The 17,713-nt window shown below is 44.1% G+C and overlaps 1 protein-coding gene across 2 annotated transcripts in view; it reads right to left on the reverse strand.

Annotated features, from left to right (window-relative positions):
• EIF5B (eukaryotic translation initiation factor 5B) overlaps positions 1–17,713 on the reverse strand; it is a 47,270-nt gene that overhangs the window by 26,895 nt on the left and 2,662 nt on the right. For both annotated transcript variants that reach the window (XM_075265164.1, XM_075265163.1), the window contains exons 2-7: positions 12,639–12,755; positions 11,949–12,030; positions 11,150–11,795; positions 10,543–10,757; positions 9,551–9,701; positions 8,758–8,856 (exon numbers count right to left, since the gene is read on the reverse strand). In XM_075265164.1, the coding sequence (XP_075121265.1) occupies positions 8,758–8,856; positions 9,551–9,701; positions 10,543–10,757; positions 11,150–11,795; positions 11,949–12,030; positions 12,639–12,755 (1,310 nt within the window). The remainder of the gene's footprint in view (positions 1–8,757; positions 8,857–9,550; positions 9,702–10,542; positions 10,758–11,149; positions 11,796–11,948; positions 12,031–12,638; positions 12,756–17,713) is intronic.

Raw genomic sequence — 17,713 nt, forward strand, 5'->3', positions numbered from 1 at the left:
AGTTTGGACCAATTCATGGTGGAGGGAGCCTCTAACCAGCCCAGTTTGGGCAAATTCATGGTGGAGGGAGCCTCTAAAAAACCCAGTTTGGACCAATTCATGGTGGAGGGAGCCTCTAACCAGCCCAGTTTGGGCAAATTCATGGTGGAGGGAGCCTCTAAACAGCCCAGTTTGGACCAATTCATGGTGGAGGGAGCCTCTAAAAAACCCAGTTTGGACCAATTCATGGTGGAGGGAGCCTCTAAACAGCCCAGTTTGGGCAAATTCATGGTGGAGGGAGCCTCTAACCAGCCCAGTTTGGACCAATTCATGGTGGAGGGAGCCTCTAACCAGCAGAGTTGGTGGAAATCAGGGTGGAGGGAGCCTCTAACCAGCAGAGTTGGGGGAAATCAGGGTGGAGGGAGCCTAGTATTAGCAGAATTGTGCAACGCTTATGGTGGATGAGTATGAGGATGCGGAGGAATTGGAGAGGTTGAGTACAGACATGGAGTTTCATGTTGGGGTGCTTTACACAGGTGGGCACAAAAATGACGGCTCTACCCAGTGGTGGTTCATTTTTATCAAAGTGAGCCGGTCGGCACTCTCAGCTGACAGACGGGTGCGCTTGTCAGTGATGATGCCACCGGCTGCACTGAACACCCTCTCAGATAGGACGCTGGCGGCAGGACAGGACAGCACCTCCAAGGCATATAGGGCAAGTTCAAGCCACAGGTCCAACTTCGACACCCAATACGTGTAGGGCGCAGAGGGGTCGGAGAGGACAGGGCTGTGGTCGGAAAGGTATTCCCGCAACATGCGCCTATACTTCTCACGCCTGGTGACACTAGGACCCTCCGTGGAGGCACTTTGGCGAGGGGGTGCCATCAAGGTGTCCCAGACCTTAGACAGTGTGCCCCTCGTTTGTGTGGACCGGTGAGAACTTGGTTGCCTACTGGAGGAACTGCCCTCCCTGCCGCCAACGTCACATGCTGGAAACATCTCCATCATATTCTGCACCAATTGCCTGTGGCAAGCATTGATGCGATTGGCCCTCCCCTCTACCGGAATAAAAGACGAGATGTTGTTTTTATACCGGGGGTCAAGGATAGCAAAGATCCAGTACTGGTTGTCCTCCATGATTTTGACAATACGCTTGTCGGTTGTAAAGCACCCCAACATGAACTCAGCCATGTCTGCCACAGTGTTAGTTGGCATGACTCCTCTGGCCCCACCGGAAAGTTCAATCTCCATTTCCTCCTCATCCTCCATGTCTACCCATCCGCGCTGCAACAATGGGACAATTTGAAGTTGCCCGGAAGCCTCCTGTATCACCATCACATCATCGGACAACTCTTCTTCCTCCTCCTCCTCCTCCTCCATTAAACGCAGTGAAGCGGACAGATGTGTGGACCTACTCTCCAGCTGTGACGGATCGGATGCTATCCCTAACTCCTCTGTGTGATCTGAGTTATCCCTGATGTCAATCAGGGATTCTCTCAGAACACACAAGAGCGGGATTGTAAGGCTCACCATCGCATCCTCAGAGCTCACCCTCCTTGTGGACTCCTCAAAGACCCGTAGGATGTCACAAAGGTCTCTCATCCATGGCCACTCATGGATGTGAAACTGAGGCAGCTGACTTTGTGGCACCCTAGGGTTTTGTAGCTGGTATTCCATCAAAGGTCTCTGCTGCTCAACCACTCTATTCAACATCTGAAACGTTGAGTTCCAGCGTGTGGGGACGTCGCACAAAAGCCGGTGTTGTGGCACATGCAGGCGTTGCTGGAGAGATTTTAAGCTAGCAGCGGCTACTGTCGACTTGCGAAAGTGGGCGCACATGCGCCGCACTTTCACCAGTAGCTCTGGAACATTGGGGTAGCTCTTTAGGAAACGTTGCACCACTAGGTTGAAGACGTGGGCCAGGCATGGAACATGTTGGAGTCCGGCAAGCTCCAGAGCTGCTACCAGGTTCCGGCCGTTATCACAAACGACCATGCCTGGGCCCAGGTGCAGCGGCTCAAACCATATTGCCGTCTCATCGAGGAGGGCATCCCTCACCTCGGAGGCAGTGTGCTGTCTGTCCCCCAAGCTGATCAGCTTCAGCACAGCCTGCTGATGTCTACCAACGCCAGTGCTGCAACGTTTCCAACTCGTAGCTGGGGTCAATCTAACAGCGGAGGAGGAGGCGGTGGCGGAGGAGGAGGCGGTGGCGGAGGAGGAGGCGGTAGAGGAGGAGGAGGAGGGGGGTGTTCTTCTCGTGTCCCTGCCAGGAATGTTAGGCGGGGAGACGAGGTACACCGGGCCAGTTTGGGAAGCAGTCCCAGCCTCAACTACATTCACCCAGTGTGCCGTCAGTGAAATGTAGCGTCCCTGTCCGCATGCACTTGTCCACGCGTCGGTGGTCAAGTGGACCTTTGTGCAAAGCGCGGAACTAAGGGCCCGCCTGATGTTGAGTGACACGTGCTGGTGCAAGGCGGGGACGGCACACCGGGAGAAGTAGTGACGGCTAGGGACGGCATAGCGAGGTGCCGCAGTTGCCATCAGGTCCAGGAAGGCGGGAGTTTCAACAAGCCGGAACGCCAACATCTCCTGGGCCAGCAGTTTAGCGATGTTGGCGTTCAAGGCTTGCGCGTGTGGGTGGTTAGCAGTGTATTTCTGCCGCCGCTCCAATGTCTGAGAGATGGTGGGTTGTTGTAAAGAAGCGCCTGATGGTGCCTTTGATGGTGCAGGAGAAGGAGATAAGACAGGACCAGGGGAGGATGAGGTAGAAGTCAACAAAGTGGCGGAGGCAGATGAAGTGGTGTCCTGGCTCGTCCTCTGGAGTGCATCGCCAGCACAGTCAGCAGTGGCAGTGGCAGAGGCAGAGGCAGTGGCAGAGGCAGTGGCAGTGGCGTGAACGGCAGGCGGCCTTTGTCCTGCCGTTGCTGCCTGCCACTGATTCCAGTGCTTGGATTCCAAATGACGGCGCATTGAAGTGGTGGACAGGTTGCTCTTCTCAGAGCCCCTAATCAATTTCGAGAGGCAAATTGTGCAGACAACACTATATCTGTCCTCGGCGCATTCCTTGAAAAAACTCCACACCTTCGAGAAACGTGCCCTCGAGGTGGGAGTTTTTCGGGGCTGGGTACGAACTGGAACATCTTGGGAGATTCCGGGTGTGGCCTGGCTTCGCCTAAGCTGCTGACCTCTGCCTCTAGCTACCCTTTTTGGTGCTGCACCTGCCTCAACATCCACACTACTTTCCCCGCTTGACATCCCCCCTGTCCAGGTCGGGTCAGTGTCCTCATCATCCACCACTTCCTCTTCCAACTCCTGTCTCATCTCCTCCTCCCGCACAATGCGCCGGTCAACTGGATGCCCTGACGGCAACTGCGTCACATCATCGTCGATGAGGGTGGGTTGCTGGTCATCCACCACCAAATCGAACGGAGATGGAGGAGACTCTAGTGTTTGAGCATCTGGACACAGATGCTCCTCTGTTAGGTTCGTGGAATCGTGACGTGGAGAGGCAGGTTGAGGGACAATGAAAGGAGCGGAGAACAGCTCTGGGGAGCAGGGACAGTTTGGGTTATTGTTCTGTAAAGCTTCGGAATTTTGGGAGGAAGGAAGACAAGACTGTTGGGTAATAGGAGGAGAGGAGGCAGAGTCTGACTGGCTGCTGGACAATGTGCTGTAAGCGTTCTCTGACAGCCATTGCAAGACCTGTTCCTGGTTCTCGGGCCTACTAAGGTTTGTACCCTGCAGTTTAGTTAATGTGGCAAGCAACCCTGGCACTGTGGAGTGGCGCAATGCTTGCTGCCCCACAGGAGTAGGCACGGGACGCCCTGTGGCTTCACTGCTACCTTGCTCCCCAGAACCATTCCCCCGACCTCGCCCACGGCCTCGTCCACGTCCCTTTCCGGGAGCCTTGCGCATTTTGAATTCCTAGTTAGAAATTGGCACTGTATACCAGTAGTAAAAATTGTGGGTGCACGTAACCCCAATATATTCTTTGAATTACCAGTCAGAAACTGGCACTATATGGCAGTAGCAAGAAATGAGGGTATTTGTATTCCCAATATATTCTTTGAATTCCCAGTCAGACAATGGCACTGTATACCAGTAGTAAAAATTGTGGGTGCACGTAACCCCAATATATTCTTTGAATTCCCAGTCAGACACTGGCACTATATGGCAGTAGCAAGAAATGAGGGTATTTGTATTCCCAATATATTCTTTGAATTCCCAGTCAGACAATGGCACTGTATACCAGTAGTAAAAATTGTGGGTGCACGTAACCCCAATATATTCTTTGAATTCCCAGTCAGACACTGGCACTATATGGCAGTAGCAAGAAATGAGGGTATTTGTATTCCCAATATATTCTTTGAATTCCCAGTCAGACAATGGCACTGTATACCAGTAGTAAAAATTGTGGGTGCACGTAACCCCAATATATTCTTTGAATTACCAGTCAGAAACTGGCACTATATGGCAGTAGCAAGAAATGAGGGTATTTATAACCCCAATATATTCTTTGAATTCCCAGTCAGACAATGGCACTGTATACCAGTAGTAAAAATTGTGGGTGCACGTAACCCCAATATATTCTTTGAATTACCAGTCAGAAACTGGCACTATATGGCAGTAGCAAGAAATGAGGGTATTTGTATTCCCAATATATTCTTTGAATTCCCAGTCAGACAATGGCACTGTATACCAGTAGTAAAAATTGTGGTACACGTAACCCCAATATATTCTTTGAATTACCAGTCAGAAACTGGCACTATATGGCAGTAGCAAGAAATGAGGGTATTTGTATTCCCAATATATTCTTTGAATTCCCAGTCAGACAATGGCACTGTATACCAGTAGTAAAAATTGTGGGTGCACGTAACCCCAATATATTCTTTGAATTACCAGTCAGAAACTGGCACTATATGGCAGTAGCAAGAAATGAGGGTATTTGTATTCCCAATATATTCTTTGAATTCCCAGTCAGACAATGGCACTGTATACCAGTAGTAAAAATTGTGGGTGCACGTAACCCCAATATATTCTTTGAATTCCCAGTCAGACAATGGCACTATATACCAGTAGCAAGAAATGAGGGTATTTATAACCCCAATATATTCTTTGAATTACCAGTCAGAAACTGGCACTATATGGCAGTAGCAAAAATAGTGGGTGTATATAGCCCCAATTCTATTGCTAGGGGACTTGCAGGGTATTTCTGGGGTGAAGGTGGGGGGGCACACCGTTGGAACGGGTATCGGGGGTATATATCGGGTATACGGGAATACACTGACAGTGTATTCCATTCAGGATCCTGGGAAAGCTGGGTTGCGGCGATTGAGCCCGTCAGTGCCACGTTACACTGACAAGCTTCTCCCTGGAATTGAAGTTATATGTAAGCCCAATATATTCTTTGAATTCCCAGTGAGACAATGGCACTATATGGCAGTAGCAAAAATAGTGGGTGTATATAGCCCCAATTCTATTGCTAGGGGACTTGCAGGGTATTTCTGGGGTGAAGGTGGGGGGGCACACCGTTGGAACGGGTATCGGGGGTATATATCGGGTATACGGGAATACACTGACAGTGTATTCCATTCAGGATCCTGGGAAAGCTGGGTTGCGGCGATTGAGCCCGTCAGTGCCACGTTACACTGACAAGCTTCTCCCTGGAATTTAGCTCTTACAAGAGCTGTTGTGGTTGTCTTCTCCTTCCTATCCTAGCCTGTCCCTGCCTACCCAGAATCTAAGCCCTAGCTAGCTGGACGGAAACCTCCGTCCTCGGTGAATTGCAAGCTCAGAATGACGCGAACCTGGGCGGCGCTGTTCTTTTAAATTAGAGGTCACATGTTTTCGGCAGCCAATGGGTTTTGCCTACTTTTTTCAACGTCACCGGTGTCGTAGTTCCTGTCCCACCTACCCTGCGCTGTTATTGGAGCAAAAAAGGCGCCAGGGAAGGTGGGAGGGGAATCAAGTAATGGCGCACTTTACCACGCGGTGTTCGATTCGATTCGAACATGCCGAACAGCCTAATATCCGATCGAACATGAGTTCGATAGAACACTGTTCGCTCATCTCTAGTTAACAGCAGCGATCGGCTCGGGCACCGACCACTGCTGTTAGTGGCAGGTCCTGGCTGTATGATACAGCCGGCATCTGCCCTGTATGGAGCGAGCTCAGCGTGTGAGCTCGCTCCATACATCCCCATGCGACCCATGACGTACAGTTACGTCATGGGTCGCTAAGGGGTTAAGCATTAGTACCAAAACAAACAAGATGCAACAAACTGCCTAAGACTGTGTTTATAGCGAGCAATGTGTCCATCTGGTGTAGATCCATTGAAAATCACTGGACTTTTTCATTCTGTAATTTCAGTTAAAGGCATAGACATCCTACAGAAAATCTAACAGACTTCATTTTAGACAATAGGGTCCCTCAGGCTTTGTTTTTGTCCTCTATTGTACAGGTCCGTTTGTCAGTATTTCTAGTCCTCTTGGCGCTATTGTGAACCTAGCATAAAACTTAACTCATTTAAAAGGGCTTCTAAAAGTCCAAGACTTCACACTGATAGCCTATCCTATTCATTTGGAATGAGATGAGCCACAAGAGCCCTGTAAGACCACTGCACAGAACTTTTGCTCCATACTTCACAGGTTAGGGGGCGTTCACACTACCGTCAGTGTCCGACAGGTAGTGTCCGCTCCTAGTGTCCGTTCAAAATCTCGCACGGACATTAGGAGCGGACACTAGCTGTGTCCGTGACACTTATTCATTTAAATGGCGATCAGGTGCGTTCTTTTGCACTCCGTGCCCTTCCTTCACTGTCCGCATGTAAAGATGTCCGACTTTTCAAGCGGACAGAAAAACCCTACATGTCGGGTTTTTCTGTCCGCTTTAAAAGTCGGACATCTTTACAAACGGACAGTGAAGGAAGGGCACAGAGTGCAAAAGAACATACCTGATCGCCATTTAAATGAATGACAAGTGTCACGGACACAGCTAGTGTCCACTCCTAATGTCCGTGCGAGATTTTGAATGGACACAAGGAGCGGACACTACCTGTCGGACACTGATGGTAGTGTGAACGCTCCCTTAAGAAGAAAGGGGTTAAAAAGCACCAGAATTACATCACTAGTTTAAAGTAAGCCAACCAATATTTTTATCCAACCCAAGACCCTGTGATAAATTTTGTACAGCTAATCCTGTTCTGAACTATTAATACATCTGCCCAAATAAGTACAACAAAGATCGACACAACAGTGTTTGATGTCAACCACAAGATTCACAAATAAGGGCTCGTTCACATCTGCGTCGTCGGTCCTTATTGCAGGTTTCCGTTTCCTGCATAAAACAGATGCAGGAGACGGAAGCCTGCAGGAGACTCTCTCACCCATTCATTTGAATGGGTGAGAAAGCTGTCCGGCCGTGCGCGGCAGTGAGCGTTTTGCGCTCTCCGCCGCGAAACCGGGTTTTATAATCCGGACACAGAGTCGGACATGCAGTACTCTGTGTCCGGATAAAAAAATCCGGTTTCGCGGCGGAGAGCCTAAAACGCTCACCGCCGCGCACGGCCGGACCCGATCTATGGTTTCCGTCTTCTGCCATGCAGAAGACGGAAACCATACTACGGAGACCCCAGACGCAGGTGTGAACCCAGCGTAAGCAATTAAAAAAATCTATAGCAGGGGTCCCCAATTGCCAGTCCGCGGACCAGTACCGTGCCGCGGGGCATATTGAACCAGTCTGCAGGGCCAAAGTTAGGGGGAGGGCACTCACTGTGCAGCGGCCGCTGGGCTTTGTAGTTACTTCTAGCTGTGCAGCGGCCGTGCAAGCAAACTCTGGGGAAGGTTCTGTGAGCTGCTGTATGAGAGGTTATAGCCCCGCCTCCTCCAGTCTCCAGTTCAGCAATGGGTGCGGGGCCATGTGAAACCTTGCTGCTGCTACACCTCAGCTCCTGCCATCTGCATCCTGCAAAGTCTCGCCCAGGAGTAGGAGAAGAGCTCCGTAGAGCAAAGTGAAAAAGAAAAACCACCAGGTACCTACTGGGGGGAGTGGAGGGGGGGGGGGGGCTACTTCTATTAATGTCAGGAATTTTGGGTTATTAAACTAGTTTTAGTAACTTCATGTGCTTCACATTAATAGCAATTAAACCCATCATGTCCCTCACATTAACCCTTGTGCTTCACATAATGGTTACTAATATGTGAGACATATGCAGGAACTAATAAAGGACCTCAATGATGAAGATAATTATTACCTCCATATGTCTCACATATCAGTAACCCTTATTTAAAGCACACAGGGGTTAATATGAGGGACATGATGGGGTTAACTCCTATTACTATGAGGCACATGGAGTTACTAAGCTATAATGTACATAACCATACTTTTTATTCACAACTGAGGATAAAAGTATGGACCCAGTGGCATGAGGGCTGGTTCACACCTGCGCCTGGTCTCCGCTTTCAGGTTTCCGTCTTCTGCCCGAGAAACTGGATAGGAGACGGAAACCATCAGTCACTTTTTAAACCCATTCATTTGAATTGAGTTTGCCAAGTGTCCACCAGGGAGCGTCGTCTGGTCTGCACAGCGATCACCCCCATGCTTAACCCTGCCCCCCAACCACACCCCTTCCCCAACCCCATCCACACCCCTTCCCGCCCCCCACCAGGCCATAGAAAAACAGTCTTGCTGAAACTGGTCCCTGGTGGAAAAAAGGTTGGGGACCACTTGATCTATAGGGGAAAAAAATAGCTTATAAGTCAGCAGGAAGCTCAAAATTACCTTCCTTATTTTGAGTCTGCTGCTGTGGCTTCTTTTTCTTTTTGTCTTCATAGATCGGCTTTTTCCTTGGCAAAGAGTCTTTAGATGGCACTTCAACACCTATCACAGAAAACACAGACTTCAGTTAGCAGAGAAAAGTGACAAATTACAAATGCAGCTGAATATTGAATGCTTCATGGTACCAAAGTGTCCCCATCCAGAAAGGAAAGTCTTACAGCATTATGGGATCTCCAACTAAACACCCTATTACATGAGAAGATTGTTTTTGTTTAGCAGGTTCTGATCAGTACAAAATATACCAATTAGCACTCGTTCTGCGCCAGCCTATTACACAGGCCAATTTGGTGGTGTAGGAGGAATAATTGTTATAGAAACTGCTCGCATGGCATGCACTTCCATTGCTTTCCTTAGAATCAGCCCTTATCCTAGTGGCAATATTAGACAGGTCGATTATCAGGAGCAATCACTTGTATGAGAGTTTATTCCCCATAAATGCCTGTAAAATTGCTCAGTTTAATAGTGCCTTTTAGAGCCAGATCCTCAAAACTGTCACACTTCCCAAGACAATTCTTTCATAGATGACAATTGTTATTCTGTACTCCATCACTAGGAAACATTTCAGCAAATAATTACACCCCATCATAGTATTAAAATGCATTGAAATATGGCCAGGCTACAGATACCAGTTAGAGTTTATGTAAATCAAGTTATCAACTGACAAAATTAATTATCTACATCTAATATAGTAGACTACAAAGGATAAAGTGATACACTAATGCTACAAAATAACCACCTTGCGCTTGAAGGACCCTCAGTGAAGCCACCGCACGAGCACGGGCTTCTTTTTGAGCTTTTGTGAGTAGCTTTCCTTCTTTTTTTAAGCGCTCTTTCCTTTCCTTTTCTTTCTGCTTCTTCTTTTCTTTCCGTTCTTGCTCTAGTCGTTCCTAAGAGATACATCATAAACTAACATCAGACACACAGGATACCGGAGAGAACTAGTGTTAAAAAGGTTTTTGACAAATGCTACATAGTAATATAGCAGGTAAATTAAGTAAATGAAAGGTATTTGAAAAAGAAGAAAGGTAGATGGCACTGCCTTGTTCTTAAACAGCAATAGATCACTTCAAAACTTCGCATTCATAGATAAATCAAAACCCAGTTGATAAATCGGCTGTGAAGAATTAGGTGGTGCTCAACGTTCCAAGGAAAAATACAAGTATATAATGTTCTTCGAAGAGAGAGGGTACTCACCAATTGATGTATCTTCTTAAAATCAAATCCTTTTTATTAGGTACATTTTAAAAACAGCCTTTTGGAAGGGAGGGATAACATTATAGGCGAAAAGAAGAGGCAACAGCCGCTTCGCGTTCCTCAGAACGCTTTTTCAAGCCTTAAATGCAATGAAAGCATCTGAGGAACGCGAAACGGCTGTTGCCTTTTCTTTTCGCCTATAATGTTATCCCTCCCTTCCAAAAGGCTGTTTTTAAAATGTACCTAATAAAAAGGGATTTGATTTTAAGAAGATACATCAATTGGTGAGTGCCCTTCCTTTACTCTCTTCTAAGAAAATTAAGTAAATGAACCCTATCTTTGCTCAGCTAAGATCTTAAATGAAGTAATTCCTTCCTTGGCAATACAAACTTGGTAGCACTCTGCATCCTTTTTGCCTTCAATAAAAATCTTAGACAGTGCCAAATATGCCACCATTTATATGTAGCCCCTGTAAGACGGTTTGTTATCAACTCTATTTGGAAACAAAAATCATGGTTTAATGGATTAAATTACCTCTTCCAAACGTTTGGCTTCCAGCTCTTCTAGCCGTCTCTGTCTCTCCTCTTCTTCCCTTTTAAGTCGTTCTTCCTCCTCCTTCATTCTAGCAAGAGCTTCCTGCATGGCTTTCACTGTGGCTGAACTTGGGCCCTTCTTTTTCTTCTCTTTTTCCTCCTTTTCCCCTTTCTTCTTCTTTTTGTCTTTTTTCTTTTTGTCACCATCATCATCATCTGTATAAAATATCACTATTAAAAATACCTTTAAACGCATGCAAGCAAAGAGTCATAGGCCCATGCAAACCACCACCACATAAATGAAGCAAGATAGATTTACAGTGTAGCATAAGTGTAATAGCAGGAAAGCTGCAGTGTTTAAATGTAATAGCATAAAACTGGTAATCTATCCCCTCAGAATAGTGTAGTAGAAACAAGGTCCCCAATATCCCTTTAAAACAAATTTTGATATCCAGGTCAGATTATTGTGTTCATGCCAAAGTTCGGAGCAGTGTGAAATATGCACACAGCTTTGTTACCCAACCATGTGCCTCAGGAGACCTTCAATTACAATAAATCAAATAATGTTATGTTGGATCAGAGTATTTTTTAGCAAAATAAGTACATACCATCCTCTACTTCTACAGCCTCTGCTTCCACTACAGGTTTTTTGTCTTTCTTGGGTCCAGTCTCCTCTAGTTCTTTTTCAGGGGCACTAGCTTTGGCAGTTTCTTTTTTAGGAGGTTCAGAATCTTCTTTTTCTTTCTGCTTCCTCAGTTTGGCCTTTTCCTCCTCTTTTTTCTTTCGATCCCGTTCCTTTTTTTCGGCCTTCTTCTGAGCAGCAGTCTTTATTTTGAAGTCCCCTTCTTCATCTCCACTATCAGCTTTAGCAACAGTTTTGGCCTTTGGTTCTTTCTTCTTCCCTTTCTTACTTCGGCTGAACTCATCAGAATCCTCATCACTATCTCCGGGAACATCTACTTTCTCCTTACCATGATTCTTAGCTTCCTCAGAAACCTGTGCCTTTTTATTGGTTGGCTCATTTTTGCCTTTACCTTTTTTAGAAGTTTTATTAAAATAACCATCATCATCATCGTCATTATCACTTTCTGACATGATTTTGGATTTTTCTTCTTTTTTGGGTTTTGTATTTTTCCTCTCCATTTCATCACTATTATCTTCATCTTCATCAAAGCTGGCTTTCTTGCCCTTCTGTCCCTTCTTTTTCTTCTCCTGCTTTATAGGTATAGGTTCTGGTTCTTCTACTTCTGGTTTCTACAAACGAAACAAGAGTTGCTAAAGTATTTTTTTAATATCTTTACTAGTAATAAATGCTGCAGTCATGAATTGCCAACCATTACCGAAACAATTTCACTTTGCAGGGTTTTACAGTTTAGAGAGATCCCCCAAATGCGCTGTAAATAATACCTTTTGTGCAGAATCCTTGTTAGATTTTCCTCCTTGATTTTCCAGTGACAATTCCTCAAGCTCCTTCAGAATATCATCTTCGCTACAAGTGAAAAGGTAAATAAAGCATAAATAAAAGATGTTCAACTAACCCAGAGCCACATTCACAATTCTATTTGTAGGCAGTAATAAAGCTAGTATTGTTAGCTAGTTACTGAAGTGTCTAGCTGTACATGGGCTTATGATCTAGAAAATACAGTACTTCAATCAGCCACACATTGCAGACTGTACTCTGCCTGGAGACAGAGATTCACAGCAACATAGTTATCATGTAACCATGAAAGGACACTAGTCCAACAGTAAGGCAGTGACTCTCAATATCATATAGAACTAAGATATTGTCCACATTTCCAAGACTGGGATGTAAAATATTAGCCCAGGTGCAGATGGCCTAAAGCAGGTTATTGTAGGAATCGCCCATATTCCATATGCTATTACTAAGGGCAGTAAATAAATAAAATAGAGTGGATTTCAACTAGAAAATGACAAGAACAACCTTTTGAGCATAGTGTCATTTCACATGCATTCTTCATTTACTTTTTCTGAATAGCTTAGAGACACACATTTCAGAATTCTGCAATTTACTGGTGAGAAGTACCAGCGTAAGACGCTTGTTTGACATTGCAAGTATAGGACACAAACCAAACTCACTCAAAGTCTTGCTTTTTCTTTTTTTCCTTCTTTTTCGCTTTACCCTTTTGTTCTTTGGAAGCTCCAGCTCCCTCTATCTCTGCAGCAAGGGCATCAAGGTCGACATCATCTTTTCCACTAAAGAAAAAAAACAAAAAAACAATTTTAGTATTGTCAGTATGGAAAGAGGGACCAAAACTTCTGACAAATCCTTGTAAATGATGGCACTCCCAATAACAATTCTTGAGTTTCTTTTCTCATAACTCTTCATTATACCTTTCCTCTCTTACTCATACACAAAACTTATGAATAAACTGACATGGTATTGAAAATTGTGTGAAGAAAGGGGGGCTGGAGAGACTGACCTTGTTTAATCAACACACACTTAGAGGGGGAATGGCAATATCCAGTTGTTACCGTACTTTATTGTAACAATGCCGTATAGTTTGAGGGCAGCATGTTACAGAGCAGGATCAGATGTGCAGATTAAAATATAGTTTTCAGGGAAAAGACTATTTTATTCATTTAAATCTTCTTTATATGCTTAGAAACAGTTAGTCAATAAGGGGGTCCCATCAGTGACTGATAGCATAGTCCTACACAGTAACAAAAACTACTAAATAGGACTGCCCAATGCAGATTACACTGTATTTCATGGTGACAGATTTGCTTTAAGTGAAAATATACTTCAAAATTGTTATACAGAGACATTTACTAAAAGACATCAAGAGCTAACACTTTCACTTAATGAATAGATTGCTTATAGACACGCATGCTGAGGTCACTCTCCCCACAGGACTTTCTGCAATAGAGCTAATAGAAATGACTTTCTTTCCCACAGGAAGAGATTTCTTCTGGATGTTCTGCAGAAAAGAGAGGATCACTGTGCAGACCCCCCCCCCCCCCCCCCCCCCGGCAGTGAGAAGAGCAGCAGAGCATGTGCGTCCACCAGTAGTCAGCTCACTACATGAACATGCAGTTACAATTTGAATTTTGCAGGAGGCGCCATTCACACTTTGCTGTACTTTTTTTTTTTTTTTTTAAACAGCAAGTACTTGGCAAACATTGTTACTTTTCATGATCTATACCAGTGATGGCAAAACTTTTAGAGACCGAGTGCCCAAACTGCAACCCAAAACCCACTAATTTATCACTAAGTGACAACACGGGAATTTACCCTTAATACTGTGCGCATCCACAATTGTGGACAATTACGGACAGTCTGCAACAATATCACTTGTCTGATATAAACAAATATTGTGTGATACAACTAGTGAAGGGCCCCCACACAGTCTAATCTGCTCCACATTGGCCCATACACAGTACAATCTGCTGCAAAGTGTCCCCAACACAGTAAAAAGTGTTCCACAGATGGGTGCCCACAGAGAGGGCTTTGAGTGCCACCTCTGGCACAGGTGCCATAGGTTCACCATCACTGATCTATACAATCAAAATGATATTGAGCAATGTGACTTTGCACTGCATTGATTTTGCAGTCAGGAAATTAAAAATAAGAGGAACATTACAGATTATTTCTACAGAATACACAAAATATTGTGAAAACTTAGAACAGGATACAATACCACATCAATGCAATATTAGCTTGTGCAGAACCAAACAAAGACACAAAGATGAGGCGAGCAATGGGTCGGACTAATGAGAATCAAGAAGAAAAAATAAAAATATATGACTAATGGGAGAAAAAAAAAAAAACACCTAAAAGGGCAGGGAGCACACAGGGATCAACGGATCAACCCCAACAACTATCCTGAATTAAACCAGTGGGTTAAGACATTGCATTGCAGTACAATACATTGTTATACCCAATATCAGTGAATACTTATATGTACTACTAACATAATACAATGTAATACTAATATTAGTACATAATACTAATTATGACATAAGCTGCCTCATATTTTAGTGCAATATTTTGCATCAGTATGGTTACGCCAAAAATAGAACTTAGGCACAGAAATATAACAGAAACCGCAGTATCGTACTCTCTTTGGGGTTTGGCTCAAAAAAATCAGTCATCAGAACTAAACATTTTTAAAAGACCCAAACATTAGAAACCATCAAGACAAGAGTAAAGAATAACAAGAAAAAGACAATATGTGGTAAAGTGTAACAAAGGCAAAAAATAGGAATTAAATAAAGTAACGCACAAATGGAAAGACAGAAATACTTCTCAATTGGGTCTCCGTGCAAGGCAAGCAATTTCTGCTACTGCTGGTGGGGAGCTGACAAGGAGGACAGTTAATCTTATCTGTTTATATAGTATTCCAGAAGGTTGCAAGTGATTGAGTCAGAAAAGGGAAATTCCCAAACTCAGCATCAAGCTGCTGTCTATTCACCACAAATACAGGGGATTTAACTGGTTTATACTGAAAAACATGAATTAAAAACTAAAGGTAAAGTATTGAAAAGGAAAAAAAAACATTTAATATAAAGTTTTAAACACCAATACCACAGAATCATATTGCAACAAATATAGTAAGTGACTGCAAAACTACAAAATCAGGATAAAATCAGCAAGGCTGGGATGAACCTAAAGTCTTATCCACACGTCAGTGTTTTGTATCTTAGTTTCAGGGCACAGGCCATTAACATTACTCCAAAGAGGCTAAAGTAGCAACTTGTTGATCCAAAAAGTTAATTTACAAATTAACAAAAAATACTGACATCTCAAAAAAAAAAAAAAAAGTACCAATTCACAAGGTTAGAACACTGTTGATTCAGGTGACCCTAACCTATCTGTCAGGGTGGGTTCTGGACTGGTTAAAGGGGTGCACCTCTCACCCAGCTTTGGTAAAAAACGTGATCTTTTCACTTGTGATTCAAGTGGCAGTTGAGAATAGGGGAGTATGTGTGAGACCCCGTCATCTAGATAGCACTATTATTGGAGCTGGTGCCACAGACCGCTACGCTACACTGAATGCCCCACACTGTTCTGCTACTTTTGACTTCTACTTCACAGCATCATTTTACAATGCCAACGTTTTAAGATTAATGAGGATTCCTTTTGGCACTGTGGGTTCAAGGTTCCTAGTGTTGAATCTGGCCATACATATGAGAAATCAGCGGATCATTGGCAGATCCAACTTATGTTAGTACCTCTGCTGTTAATGTTGTTTATGACCACCATGGACATCAGATTCTCCCCACATTTAGCTGGATTTGCCAATTGACCAGCTTAAAACATTGTATAAAGTTGGCCATGCACATAAAATATTTATCGACAGACTTTTAGTAAATTTAGTAAAATTGGGTGAAAATCGCAGAGAACCTGAAGTCTGCGTTTGTTGTATATAAGATTTGGAGCAGCCATATACTTCAAATCTCAGGATGAGAATGGGAATCATCTGAACAGACGATCCCACCATCAACAGTCACTGTCCCATCGGGGGCAGTTTAGCTAAAGTCCGTCGGCTGCCCATGACTGACTGTTCACCGCACCTACATGTCTAAAAGCAGATTTACAGATTTTGCTGCGGTTTTTTGAGCCAAAGCCAAGAATGGCTGCAAAAGGAATGGGAAATATAGAGAAAGTTCTTACACGTCTCCCTTCTGCTCAATCTACTTCTGGTTTTGTCTCAAAAAACCGCAACAAAAAAAAGCTGCGTTTCCGCAAACGTGGGGTTTTAGCCTTAATCAGCAAAAACCAAATACTATTAAAGCAGGCCATACACAAAATAATAGATGACATGTTTATAACTTACACTTGGCTGTGTAATGGCTAAAATATAGCAAAATAGTTATATAACAGGCACAGCTTTGTAAAAAAAAAACAAAAAAAAAAAAACGAAGTTTATATGATATATCTTCTTTTGTCACAAAGTCTCACCCTGTGTGTAGCTAGTAGTAAACATTAAAAGCGCGGCCATATTAAACAGCGTCAGCAGAGCTCACACAGGAATGATGAGGTCAGGACTATTTTAACAAAGATGACAAAGAAACACTTCACTTAAACAACAATCCACCAACTTCTATAACCTTGCTCAGAATCACACAGTGGCTGACAATGAGCCCATACTCACTGATCGGAAAATGTTTTACACTCAGATTAATAGCAATGATTTAGCTACATCAGAATTAAGGGGAAAAAAAAATAAAAAAAATATCTCACCTGATCGGTGCAGTTAAAAAATGTCCAATAATGTACAGGGAGTCTGTGCCATCTAGCCAGTGACTGGCCAAAAGCAGCCATCCATGCCTAACATTGGTATTTACATCTGATAGCCAGGTGAAAAATATTCAGCATGAATGATCTGCTTTTTGTAAGGATAAAGTTGACTGCGGATCAGCCACGAGGAAACATTCACGGCACGGACATAACCGATTGTCAGCCATTTTGACAATGAAAAGCTAATTTGTATGGTTATTCTGAGGACACGGTAGGAATAAGACAGACAACAGGATTCACTAAAACAGTCATGGAAAGTAGATTCTTTAATGAAAACCTTACATTATTACTGATGGGTATTAGGCAAAGGTCACGAGGACTGATCCATGTTAGAGCACTTCTCAGATATCCTAGGCCTAGCCAGTGGATCAGGGACCCTTTAGGTCAATCAGAAGAGAAGCTCCAGGAGCTCATCTGAGCACATATACTTGTTAGAAGCAGGAGAACCACGAGGCTCCAGAAAACATGACGACTGACACAGAGGAGTCAATGACTGACAGTTCTTGTTTACTCTAGACCCTACAGATACACCCTTTAAGTGATTTTCCAGAGATAGAATATTGATCTCCTTTTGTAAGGCTGTGTCATCAATATGATACCAATGACCTATCATAATGAGAGACCATTAATACCCTCATCCCAGAAACTCCATTTAACGGGTTATTAGTTGGTGCCTAATGGATCCGACATTCAGGACAGCCAAGTGCACAAAGCCTGTATGGTAGTTTGCTGAAGAGGCACAGCTCCTTAGTACAGACCTTGCACAAAAGAGGAGAATATTACCCTACATTGCCCAATAAGTTGGATTTGCACAGGTACAGTATAGTATTCAAGGACTTATTATGGCTCCATATAGAACAGAACCCTAATATAAAAGAGTTCATGAGCCCTTAAAGGTAGGCTGTCACCA

Source organism: Leptodactylus fuscus, chromosome 2, assembly GCF_031893055.1.
Source record: "Leptodactylus fuscus isolate aLepFus1 chromosome 2, aLepFus1.hap2, whole genome shotgun sequence".
In the NCBI taxonomy this organism is placed as follows: domain Eukaryota; kingdom Metazoa; phylum Chordata; class Amphibia; order Anura; family Leptodactylidae; genus Leptodactylus; species Leptodactylus fuscus.